We start from the raw sequence: 13,530 nt of genomic DNA on the forward strand, positions 1-13,530 counted from the left end.
GCTTCCTGTATTCTTGTTAGAAGCCAAAGAAGGAAACAAGGTACACATGGAACGGTCTAAGATCGTTAGGGAAGTTCCTCCCGTTTGGAACGGAGGACTAAGGGTTTTGCAACTGGGGTCTCTACCCTGGATGCAGTGCCATCCATTTTCCAACGAGCCTGGAGTTTTGCTTTCCTCTTCGGTCTATTTCAGTAGACACCTCTATGTGCAGCAAAGTTAACTGATACCAAGATATTGATAATGATGCTCATATTCCCATTACAAGCCACATTTGCTTTGTTTCATTTGAGCTTTTCGACAGACTTGTGATACAGGCTTTTTTTTTTAAACATTTTATTTACTTTTGAGAGAGACAGAGTGAGAGCGGGGAGGGGTAGAGAGAGAGGGAGACACAGAATCCGAAGCAGGCTCCAGGTTCCAAGCTGTCAGCACAGAGCCCGACGCGGGGCTCGAACCCACGCACCGTGAGATCATGACCTGAGCCGAAGTCGGACGCGTAACCGACAGGGCCACCCAGGCGCCACCCTCCCCCCCACCTTTTTTTCTATTTCACATAAAAGGGAACTGCTCCTAAGCTACAGAGCCCATGAACTATAAAGGCCCACGAACTACTCAGCGAGGCCGTAGCTGAGACCACTCCCTCCGGAGAACGACTGCGGTCCGGAGATCACAGGCACTGCCAACAACTTCCCCAGCCTGGGGCACTCCCAGATAACCCACCTGCTCTGGATTCCCGGGCAGCGGTTACCTTCCCGCGCGACCCAGTGAGCCTTACTACCCGCCATTCACCCGGTTTCCCCAAAACAGGAAAACCACCACAATTGCGCGGGTCCCGGCCTATTCCCCGACCAGCAGCGCCGAGCTTACAGGGCGAGGCCCCTCATATACCGTCACCCCAACAGTTCCCTACGAAACCGGACTAGACACGGTGTGGCTGACTCAGCCTTCCAACGCCCGCTGAATTCAAGTCACCACGGAAGCGGCCAGCAGCCAGCCGACCCACCCCTAGGCTCACAGGCCGCTCTAGCCGAACACGGAGGCAGCAATCTCGTTACTCCCGCTTGACGTCATCCGCGAGCGCCGCAGCGCGGTAGCGGGCACGCGCAGCCGAGAAGATGTCTCCGACGCCGCCACTCTTCAGTTTGCCCGAAGCGCGGACGCGGTTTACGGTGAGCAGACCGTGGGAGAGCGTGGCCCTAACCCGGCTCTATCTTTTTCCTCCTCTTCCTGAAAACACTCGAATTTTGCTCTGGGGTAAAGCGGGGACGGAGGTGTGTAAGGCGCGGTGTCGGCTCCCGGCCCCGTCGGGGGCTGGGAGGTGGGAAAGACGCATTACTTGCCTCTTCCGTGCGTCCTGAGCTGTCCGCCTCCGTCCTTCTGCAGGCAGGTCTCTGAACTCCGCGTTCTGGACGCCTTTGTGCCCTGCGTGGAGGGTTTATCCGCAGACTCCCTCCAGTGCGGTCGAGCTCCCGTGCAGTGCTCGCTTAGCTGGGCAGGTGTCTCCAAAATTGCTTAAGGGTGAAGGCGGGAGTGGTTTTAGCCCAGAGAACTGGCTCCCGCCCCGCCCCCTAAGCTGCGGGTGGTGGTGGTTCTGGCCGCTTATTTACCACCCTTTAACCTACCATATCTCTCTCCTAAGAGATTAACGAGGAGATCCAAAGCAGGAAAACAGAGATCAGCTTGGGAATTGTTGCCAGATGTCTTTTTATTCTTACAAAATGAGGAGGAGTACTTTGAGCATTTGGGGAACGCCTTACAGAGCGTTTTTGTTAGCTTATTTAACTCTTAGCACTGTGAAGTAGGCAAAGTTCTGTTAAGCCTGGTAGATTGGAGACCACCCCCCTGCCAGAGTTAGGTCATGTACTTCCCTGGTGTTTCTGACTTCAGACCCAGGATTCTTTTTATGTTGCCCATCACAGCATGAAGAACCCTGTCCTGAGTTGTTTGCCTATATTTGTCTTTAGATTTGAGCCAGTATTTCAAATCATGATTCAACTTACTGACATATTTAACTGTGCTTACCTAGTTATAGTGACGGCAGAATAAAAATTCTGTGAAAGAAAATTGATTCTTTGTAGTCAGTTTTCTTGTGTGCAGGTTATTTTTTTTCCATACAATGAGGGTTTATTTGTTAATCAGGTTATATCTTAGTTATGTCTTCAGAATCGTTTTCTTTCTGTGTATTTTGCTGTAATCCCAGGTGCTCTGAAATTCTGCTAAGAGTAACTGTTAGAAATATCCAATATCGTATTAGTCGCAGAGGGGACCATTTAATTGGAGATCATCTGGTCCAGTACTTCTAAAGGTTCAGTGTGCAGTGGGATCACTTGGAGATCTTGTTAAATGTAGACTGGTTCAGTAGGTCTGGAATGGAGCCTGAAAGTGTGCGTTTCTAACAAGTTCCCACGTGGTGCCTCTGCTGCTATTAGTAATAAGCGTCTACAACAACCCCCTTATTTAACTGGTGAGGAAATTGAAGCACAAAGAAAACAAGGAGATATGTCCAAGATAACACAGTCTCCTTTTGGCAGAGTCAGGAATGGACATTTCCAATGTAAATCTAACTCCTGGGGGTAAAGAGATGACTTTCCAAGTGTATGTGGATTTTCACAGAGTGAATGACTTTGCAGTATTTTTGTCTTTGATACTTCTTTTTTGTTTTTTTAAGTTTTATTTTTAAGTAATCTCTACACCCAGTGCAGGGGTTAAACTTACAACTTGAGACTTAGAGTTGCATGTTCCACCAACTGAGCCAAATCCCACCCCCTGCTTTTTTGTCTTTCAAATTATGGCTAGTTTAAGACAATTAGCAGGTATTCAGTGTTGACTATGTGTCAGGGACTGTGCTGAGCAAACTAGAGAAGGTAGGACTTGAGATGGGTCTTGAAGAATGGATAGAATTTGCATGAGCTGGTGGGAAGAACAACATAAATGAAAACACTAGAATGAGCTTGACAGAAAATAATGAAAAAATGGCTAGACCTTAGTGGAGAGTATATGTTAAGTTGTAGTGGGAAATAAGGTTGGATAGGTTGAGGGAGATAATATCAAGGACTTGAGAGGGGGCTGTGAAATTTTAAAATGAAAGCCTATAAATAAGGAGCCATTTGGAAATTAAAAAAAAAAAAAACAAAACAAAACAGAATACTCTCATGTATGTGATATTTTAAGAAATGGTAGGTGGGAACACCTAGAATGAGAAAGTCTACTTGGGAATCTCTTGTTAAGTTCACAGTGATTAGAGTGTGTATCATTGGCACCTGGGTGGCTCAGGCACTTGGGCATCCAACTCTTGATTTTGGCTCAGATCATGATCTCATGTACACTGACAGCATGCAGCCTGCTTGGGAGTTTCTCTCTCCCTCTCTCTCTGCCCCTCCTCTGCTTGGGCTCGCACTTGCTCGCTTGCTCTCTCTCTCTCTCTCTCTCAAAAAAAAAAAAATAAACTTAAAAAAATAAAGAATTACTGATGGAATGACTAATAGGTAATTTTTCCCACACATAAGCATTTCCAGCTAGACAGACTATTGATGAGTAATGTTTTTCAGTAAATAATAAGCAAAAATCTTTCCACTTACATGCTATTTTTACTTTTCTAGAAGTCTACTAGAGAGGCCCTGAACAACAAAAATATAAAGCCGTTGTTGAATACCTTCAGCCAATTACCTGGCAGGTAAGGCATTGATATCCATGAAATATCACTTGCTGAGATCGCTATACTTACCTTGAGCTGTTTAAAAAAATTCAGGTGTCTTTTGTTTTTAATAGTGAAAATGAAAAAAAATGTACCCTTGACCAAGCTTTCAGAGGTGTTCTAGAAGAAGAAATTGTAAGTATGTTTTTCTTTCTTGTTAAAATTTTGCTGATAAATTAATAAATGTTATTTTTGAAATTGCTTTTATCTCAGAATAGATATTTAAGATTATTTTTTTCTATAGTGAACTTGCTACTTTGTGAAAGCTGACTTGATCACAATATAGGGATTATGTAATTGTTCAGGATTTTGACAGCACAAGTGAAATTTAAGGGTTTGGTTTAACAAATGAGCTCTCCAAGTGAATAGAAGAAAAGTTGATATGAGGTGTTCCTGAGCAAGAACTAGAATTTTAGATCGGCCCTTTCGCTTTGCTCTAGAAGCAGTGACATCCTTCAGTAACATGAAAGGTCTAGTCCAAGGATGTTCAGCATGAGTACTGGGATTCCATGACCTCATTTTCCTATGATGACTTCATCAGTAAGCATACAAAAATAACTAGAGCCTATCCAACTTCAGTAGAGAAATTTAACCTAAACATGAAAATTTATTTACCATTAGTGGGGCACCCAAAGGAAAGGAAAACTTTCAGCATTTTATTCTTGGTTAAGTAAAGGTTGTGTCTCAAGAATCTAGATCCTTTTCTAATGACCATAATACAGTGTCCCTTTCTTTTGAACACTTCTATATCAAAACTCATTTTTTTTTTCTCTTCTTCAGACCTAGTCACATACGCCTTGTGAGGCATTGGACAAGTTACTTTGCTTTACTGAAGCTCAATTTCATTTGTAATAGGGGAAATAATATTCTTTCAAGGCTGTTGTATAAAACACTTAACGAGCACTCAAAAAATGCTAGTTTCTATGATGTTATTGAACCTGAGCATTACCTCCCTTCTATTAAAACCCTCAGGCATATTGATACACCAGTACAACTAATTACCCTGGCCCTGTCTTTGCCCTGTGCCATTGATTGAGTTATGGCCTCTGCTTCTGTACTTGATTAGCTTGTTGCCATAGTCATGGTAATATAACCATTTTCCTGAGACCATTGTATTTTAAGTGAATCACCTTGATTATTATTTACTTGATCTACTTTGACAATTAATGATTCTATTACTATTTTTCATTTTTTGTATTTTTATTTTAGTAATTTTATTATATGTAACAAATGTGTTTATCTTGTATTTCTGATAATTTGATGTCAGAAAATATGTTTTTATTCTTATCAAACTAGCCTGGACTCTGGCCCCTAAATTAAATTGTTCTCTCCTCTGTTGGTAGATAAATCACTCATCATGTGAAAACGTTTTAGCTATTATTTCTCTTGCTATTGGGGGAGTAACTGAAGGTAAGTACGGTTTTGTTTTTCTTAAGTAATCATGGACGTGACATGCTTTATTTAAAACTTATTCTCCTCATACCTCTCATCTATTTGATTTTGTTCATTTTTCAAATTCTCCCTACTACCTTTGCCAAGATGTTATCCCAATGAAATTAGCTCACACTTCTTGTTTCTGGTATGCAGCACACATTTTGGCACTTTCTTTGTTCTCCAGTTGTTTCGTTCATTCAGTAAATATTTATTGAGCATCTACTATGTGCCTGGTACTGAGCCAGGACTAGAAGATTCAATGGTACAGAAAACCTATCCCTGCCCATAAGGAGCCTAGTGGCTAATGGAGGAAACAAATGTGTAAATTTCTTACTATGGTCTAATTACTGTGAAGTAGGAATGAAGTGTGGTTGGAGTGATTCTCTAAACTCTAAAGGAATAAGGAAGGTCTTAGAAGGGAAGCTGTAACAGGAGCTGGGATGTGAGGGATGATGGATTTGTCAGGCAGAAAGGGAAAGGAATACACAGCTACGTAAAGGCCAAGTTCAGCCTGGCTAAAGAATTGTGTTGAGCAGAGGGGTGAGAGGATGATGACAATGGTGAGGAAAGAAGCAGCAGAGGTAGCTTAGGGTTCTTTGTTAAGGGTTTTGTATACTAAGCTAACAAGGAGCTATGGTAGAAGAGTTGGATTGGGAGAGACTGTTGGCAGGAAAAGTAGGGGACTGTTAAAATGGGGCAGTGATGTTGGGGGATGGTTTCAAGACTAAAAAAGCCATTTAGGAAGTACACAGTGTTGAGGTGCCTGCATGGCTCAGTCGGTTAAGCATCCGCCTCTTGGTTTTGGATCAGGTCATGATCTCACATATCATGAGTTCAAGCCCCCACATCAGGCCGGGTACTGACAGTGCAGAGCCTACTTGGGATTCTCTGTCTCCCTCTCTCTCTCTGCCCCTCCCTGACTTGCTCTCTCTGTCTCTCTCAAAATGAATAAACTTAAAAAAATTTTTAAATTAGAAAAAGGAAGTACGCAGTGTCTAACACATAAGTGGGAGCTCATTAGATGTTTGCAGAAAGAAGCAGTGAAAAACTAGTTCATCAGTAGTCTTTTAACAAATTTAATTGAAATACTCATTAATTCAGATAATTTGTGTGAAAAGTGCCTTTTAATCTGTAAAGCATTATTCACATTATTTTGATACCTGTTCCTACAAAAACTAGACTATTCAAGGTAAAAGTGATCTTCTAGTGCAGTAGCAAGTATTCTGTGAACTTAAGCATAGTTCATAAATTCTGACTTCACACATAAACTTTTATTTATATTTCTTTAATTATTTTGAGAGAGAGAGAAAATCCCAAGCAGAAAATCCCCATGCTGTCAGTCCAGAGCCTAAAGTGGGACTCAATCCCACGAACTGTGGGTTCATGACTTGAGCCGAAATTAAGACTCGGTCACTTAACAGACTGAGCCACCCAGGCACCTTGACACACATTAAACTTTTATACAGGATAATCATTCATTCATTCATTCATTCAGCGTACCTAAATGAGTTCTGCAATGGACTGTTCCTTCCCCAGTTTCTGTCAAACAGCAGTGTCTCCTTAATTCATTGATTACCTTGATGTGTTAACTCTGGTAGACTAGTAATATTTTTAACAGTTGAAGTTATACAAAGTCTATATTTAGAACTTTATTTGAGAAAGATAAGAACTTATGGACTTAGTTACACTGAAAATAAAATCTTAGATGCTTTTTTAATTTAATTGGATGGGAAAAAGTCCTTTTTGACAGAGATTATTATTCTTTACGTGGCGTGTTTTCAAATTGTCCATAAATATGTTTTGTTACATTCAACTCAGCAGATACTTTTTGAGCTTCTCTTTATTATCAGATACTTTACTGATTAAAATGTACAAAAATGCCTACCCTTAAAAAGCTCATAGTCTACTTAAAAATAATGTATGATAAATACTATAATTTATACTGTGCTTTAGAAGTATAGATGGGGTGGCCTGTTCAAAGGTATCAGGAGTTTTTTAGGTTCATGTATATTTGTCATGTGCTTTGAAAGATGGAGCAGGAATTTGCCACATGAGAAAGGAGGAAAACTAGGCAGAGAAAAGCATTGTAAACAAAACCATGGAAGTATCAATATAGCAAAGTGTCTGGGAATTGAGAAGAGGGAATCTGTGGCCAAGGTTAAGGTGAAGCAAAGAATGCGGTGTAGAAAGGCTAAGACACAGGTTGTGAAAGTTCTGTGGGATCATGCTATAGTCCAGTTCGTCAGAATCACCACTGAATCTCTGTTTTTAAATGAGATTGCAAGGCCTCACTTAGTTTTACCGAATCAGAACCTTCAGGAGTGGAATCTAGGTAATTTTCTTAAGTTCTGTAATTAAACGTGAGTTAACTCATGTCAAACTACACTGCAACTATGGGCAGGGAATATGCCTCTCAGATCTCTTGGGTGTACAGAGCATATTGTATCTCAGGATCTAAAGTGGTAAGGCACTGTGGCAGTTTTCTAGTTATTTAGTCCATCTCTGGCCTCTCCGCCCCCCCCGCCCCCCCCCCCCCCCCGTAACATCCCTGGCAGGTGGTCATCCAGCCTATACGCCCATTGATAGAGCTTACTAATTTGATTTCTCTTAGTTTTGTCAGGTTTCCCTTGTATTGAGTTGAAATCTGCTGCCTTATGCCACCCACTGGTTCTTGGCCAGTATCCCTCACATCACATTGCAGATGGCATCATACCAGTGCAGAGTAGAGCTGGAAATAATACTTTCTTTTGAATTGAACATACTGTATCAATTGCAGCCTTTTGGGCTTACAGTGCTCCCTAGATACTTTGTTTGCATACTGTGCTTAAATGGCTACTTTTTTAAAACACTTAACAAGTGCTAGTAAGTGTTTCCTTAAAAGAGAAGGAAGAATGAGCAGCAAGATTAAAGTATTTTTAGCTAGTCCAAGTGACCTTTTCTTTAAAAAGTTTTTAAATTTATTGCTGTAGTTAAATAACATTGAATTTTGAAATAAACAGCTTTTTACTATACCATCTTTTCCCTTCAAACAATGCTTTTATTTTAAATGTTTAATAATAGTTGACATCAGTATCAAACTTTTTTTTATTATCTTTTTTGAAGGTAATCTTTTCAAATCAGAATGATATTTAACAACATTATGGAACATTTGGAAATGAGGAAATGGGAAAATACTATTCATAATTCCTCTACTTTAAAAAACTACCATTCATTTTGGTATATGTTTTTGGTTTCTCTAGTCTTTTTTAAAACTTTTATTATTGTAACCATATAATACGTACAGTTTTGAATCCTGCCTTTTTCACTTAACATTATATCATAAGCATTTTCCAAGTTATAGTCGTCGTAACCATCGTTTTTAATTGGCTGCATTATATTCTTTTGAATAGCTTAGTGGTGAAGAAAACAGACTGTGGAGCCAGACTGCCTGGGTTCGTATCCCAGCTCTACCACTTACTGGCTCTATGGCCTTGGGCAAGTTATTTAACTTCTCTGTGTCTCAGTTTTCCCATTCTGGAGGTAATATTATCTACCTCATAGGGTTATAAGGATTAAATGTGTTAGTATACATAAAGTATTTACTTAGCGTGCCTGACATATAGTAAATGCTCTAGAAGTATTATCAAGAATTATTATCATCATCATTATTGAGTGCACATACCAAAAATTACTTAAGTATGTCCCATATTGGGGACTTTTAGGTTGCTTCCATTTCTTGTCTTTTAAAAAATTTGTTAGGGGTGAGAGAGTATACTGTTAAGATATTCTTCAGAATTATTTTGCATGGGCTATTTACTGTACAGTTTTTTAAATTTTTAAATTGGCTTGTGCTCCACTTGAAGGTATTTGTACCGCATCTACACCTTTTGTATTATTGGGAGATGTTTTGGATTGTCTTCCTTTGGATCAGTGTGACACGATATTCACTTTTGTGGAAAAAAATGTTGCTACTTGGAAATCAGTAAGTGCCTTAGTTTCTTTTTATGATTACATTATGTTTCTACAGATTCAGAGTTCAGAGGATAGTTTTTTTTGTTTTTGGGGTTTTGTTTTTTTTTTGGTTTTTTTTTTTGGTTTTTTTTGTTTTTTTTTTTTTTTGCTTATTTTTAATATTGGTGACTGCTGAAAAGTTTGTCCTTATGAGGGAATTACACTGTCTTACTTGGGGAGCCAAGTTAAGAGTCATGTGGGAAGAAAAAGTTTAACAAAATTTGAGTAGTAACAATTAACTGGAAAATGCACACTTTTCATATTTAAAACAGTTACTCAGTAACATGTTTTGTTATATATGTGAAAATATCTATTTTGCTTAAAATGTTTGAGGGGGAAAAAGTAAAAGTGGCATTGTAAACTCAGTGCACGTTAGTGTTCTTTTTTTTTTTAATTTTATTTTTTAAATTTACATACAGATGAATTAGCATATAGTGCAACAATGATTTCAGGAGTAGATTCCTTAGTGCTCCTTACCCATTTAGCCCATCCCCACTCCCACATCCCCTCCAGTAACCCTCTGTTTGTTCTCCATATTTATGAGTCTCTTATGTTTTGTCCCCCTCCCTGTTTTTATATTATTTTTGCTTCCCTTCCCTATGTTCATCTGTTTTGTCTCTTAAAGTCCTCATATGAGTGAAGTCATATGATATTTGTCTTTCTCTAACTGACTAATTTCACTTAGCATAATACCCTCCAGTTCCATCCACATAGTTGCAAATGGCAAGATTTCATTCTTTTTGATTGCCGAGTAATATTCCATTGTATACATATACCACTTCTTTATCCATTCATCCATCGATGGACATTTGGGCTCTTTCCATACTTTGGCTATTGTCGATAGTGCTGCTATAAACATAGGGGTGCATGTGTCCCTTCGAAACAGCACACCTGTATCCCTTGGATAAATACCTAGTAGTGCAATTGCTGAGTCGTAGGGTAGTTCTATTTTTAATTTTTTTGAGGAACCTCCATACTGTTTTCCAGAGTGGCTGCACCAGCTTACATTCCCATGTTAGTATTCTTTAATACCTTCTTTCCTGTAACTTATCATCAAAGAGTGTGCAACAACTTCTGAACAGTAGTAATAATTTCTGTCTTAATTTCAGAATACATTCTATTCTGCTGGGAAAAATTATCTACTACGTATGTGCAATGGTAAGTAATTAATTAGTAAATGATCGTGTTAAAACATAAATGTGGTTAGAGAAACAGGTGGTTGAATTAAACACAAGTGATAAAATTTTTAAAAATAGATTAGTACCATCATTTTTATAACAGACTGATTTGTTAAAACTGATCATTCACTTTAAATTAAACTGTTCTTGTTTGGCGTATAAACTTAAAACCAAAAAAAAAAAAAATTAGTAAAATTTATCTTGTCCATGCTAAACTCATTTCATTCCTAATTTTTTAGTGCTTTATTTTATGACAATAGTTTGTACCCCAGTTTTGAGAACTATTGCTTTAGGGAAATGCTCTTGACAGGCTGGTTAACAAATTTGGGTATAGTTGTAATAAACATAGAATGATCTCCTATAACCTTCATTTCCATATATTGTTAGATCTCCTAAGAAGATTATCAAAATCGCAGAATACAGTCTTCTGTGGACGAATTCAACTCTTTTTGGCCAGGCTTTTCCCTTTATCTGAGAAATCAGGTAAACTTTTATGCATTAAAGAAATGTTTTGAAGGGAAATCTTTCTCAGTTTTTAATTCAGAAGCTGTTGTGATGGTAATAAGAAAAATAGTTCTCACAAGTTTAATAGGAAATTGTCACTTTATTTTCTTTTACTGGTAATTATACTGTTCCTAATGCATCATATAGGTAATGCTTGAAGTCACTGATTTTTTTTTTTGTATAGTTGACATAGTATCATATTAGTTTCAGATGTACAACATGGTAATTTGTAATTACTATGATGATCAAGAATTACATAGTAATTCTTTTTAAGTTCCAAGCTTATTAATCATAAAAATGTGCAGTTGATTCACATGTATGTAGATATGAATTACCATGTCTGTATTTCATTTATAATGCATGCTGATTTTTCCACTTCCATTTTCTCCCTCAGTCGTTACCGTTTAGACACAATTATGTCCTCTCATTTCTTTTACCATTTTTCATTGTGAAATACAGCACTCATATAGAAAAGTGCATAAAATAAATGTATACTATAATTATTCTGAATCAATTACTTGTGTAACTACTGGCAGAATCCAGAAATGAAATATAACCAGTTCTCCAGAGCCTTTCACAATCTGTTCAAATATGCCAGATTTTAATACCTCTTTCCCTCAGTCTTCCTTTCCTTAATATCAGGCTGTTATACCACCTACTTTGTATGTTGTTGTGAGGATTAAATGAATTAAAATATGTGAAGCACTTACAACAGTGCCTGCACATAAAGAGACCCATAGTATATGTTGGCAATGGTTTCTGTGTGTTTTCTTTTTTGTCATGCTAGATCTGTGTTGTTTTTTCTTTCCTACTTAATGTCATCAAGATTAATTTAGATTACCATTGTATTTACTGCTTGTATTTCTGTCCTTCTATCTGTGGAAAATTTCCCTGTTAAACTTTTCTTTAGTGAAGGTCTGTATTTTGTCTGAAAATCATTATTCTTGAAGAATGATTTCAGTAGATAAAAGATTCTAAGTTGGCACTAGACACAGGATTTTATCTTGTGGGAGATAATCATTACTTTGTCTTCTATCTTCCATGTTCTCTAGACAACACAAATGTCAGTCTAACTTCTTTGAAGATAATCTAAATGTTTTTTTGTTTTTGCTCTTAAGATTTTTTATCTTTGTTTTCAGGCTTTTTCGGTTTTACTGTCATGTGTCTTATTGTGGATTTCTTTTTATTTATCATGCTTGGGATTCTGTAGAAATCTTAAATCTGTGGATTAATGTCTTTTGTCCAGTTTGTAAAAATTTCAGCCATTATCTCATCAAATATTGTGTATGTCTCTTTCTTTTCTTTCTGAACTCCAGGGAACATTGTTATACCTTGTCACTATATCCTCTGTCTCTTATTCTTTCTATATTTTTATCTACTTGTCTTTTTGTATCACATTCTGAATAATTTCTTCAGAATGGTTTTCTGGTTCACTGTTTCTTTCTTCAGCTATGAAAGATCAGCTCCTAAATTAATTTTTAATTTGTTATTGTTTTCATTCTATTGTATTTTATTTTTCATTTGTTGAAGGTCTTTTTTAAGTCTGCTATATCACTTTCTAGTCTCTTATTCCCTGCTCATAGTTTCAAACTTTTTCTTTAGTTTTTTAACCAGGGCAAGTATTTCTATTTTATAGTCTGTGTCTGATCATTCTAGTATCTGAAGTCTTTGTGGGTTTGTTTCTACTGTTTCTCAGGATTTCTTATCTGTGTATCTGGTTAGTATTGGGTATTATATTTGAGAAAATATTGAGGGATTTTGAGGCCTAGGATAGATAGTTTTCTCCAGATAGAGTTTTCATTGCTTTTGCCAGGAGCCTTTAGAAGGAAGCTATCACCAGTCCAGGGTTACCTTAATCCAGTCCGCTTTAAGGCCTATAATTCCTTAGATCATTGAGAAGACTTGGTGCTGGGCTGTAGTTTGGTTTATTTTAACCTGAGGGTATAGTGCTACAGGTTTCCAGCCTTGAAGATAGTTGGGTGGGCCCATCACTTTTGGGCCCTGATTTACTTTTAACATTCTAGCTTTGGGAAGCTATGAAAAGAGTAGCTCAATTTTACAACTGATTGTCTTGTTTGGCAAATGTCCTCAAGACAAAAGTGGCTTTAAATATTGATGATGCATTGCTTACCTTACTTTTCTTCTGGATGTTTGCCACATATCCCTTACTTTCTTGTCAGCTCTTTACTGGTTTTAAGAGAACCATTTTTGTACTTCATTATCTGGAACACTGCTGTGAACATGGTTTATGCTCTGTAAATTTTTATGGAATTAATTGACCTGTTACTGGAAACTCACCTTTTCTATTACTTTTTTAATAGCTTTTTTATTTTATTTAATAGCTTTCAACATGTGAATTCACTTATACAATTCACCATTTAAAGTATACAGTTCACTGGGGTTTTTTTTAGCATATTTACAAGGTTGTGCAACCATCACTGCAGTCTAATGTTTGAGTATTTTTTCTACCCTGTACCCAGTAACTTGCACCCCTGCCTCACTCATCATCATTCTTACCCTCTCTTCCAAGCCCTAAACAACCAATAATCTCCTTGTTCTCTGTACATTTTCCTATTCAGGACATTAAAAAAATAGAATAATGAAATATGTGGTCTTTTATTGATGAGCTTTTTTTAACTTAGCTTACATAACATTTTCAAGATTTATGTATTTTATAGCATGTATCAGTATTTCATTTTTTTATAGCCAAATAATATTATCAGTATAGAT

The 13,530-nt window shown here is 37.6% G+C and overlaps 1 protein-coding gene across 1 annotated transcript in view; it reads left to right on the plus strand.

The window, feature by feature from the left end:
- Positions 1-1,077: 1,077 nt before the first annotated feature.
- The window catches only part of THOC1 (THO complex subunit 1), a 59,369-nt gene continuing 46,916 nt past the window's right edge, over positions 1,078-13,530 (plus strand). Inside the window, exons 1-7 of the mRNA XM_019418337.2 lie at positions 1,078-1,169; positions 3,600-3,673; positions 3,769-3,829; positions 5,038-5,104; positions 8,971-9,089; positions 10,228-10,276; positions 10,684-10,779. Of these exons, the coding sequence (XP_019273882.1) occupies positions 1,116-1,169; positions 3,600-3,673; positions 3,769-3,829; positions 5,038-5,104; positions 8,971-9,089; positions 10,228-10,276; positions 10,684-10,779 (520 nt within the window). The 5' untranslated portion in view covers positions 1,078-1,115. The remainder of the gene's footprint in view (positions 1,170-3,599; positions 3,674-3,768; positions 3,830-5,037; positions 5,105-8,970; positions 9,090-10,227; positions 10,277-10,683; positions 10,780-13,530) is intronic.

This window comes from Panthera pardus, unplaced genomic scaffold (genome assembly GCF_024362965.1).
Source record: "Panthera pardus isolate Hobbes unplaced genomic scaffold, ASM2436296v1 HiC_scaffold_15, whole genome shotgun sequence".
NCBI classification, from domain to species: Eukaryota; Metazoa; Chordata; class Mammalia; order Carnivora; family Felidae; genus Panthera; species Panthera pardus.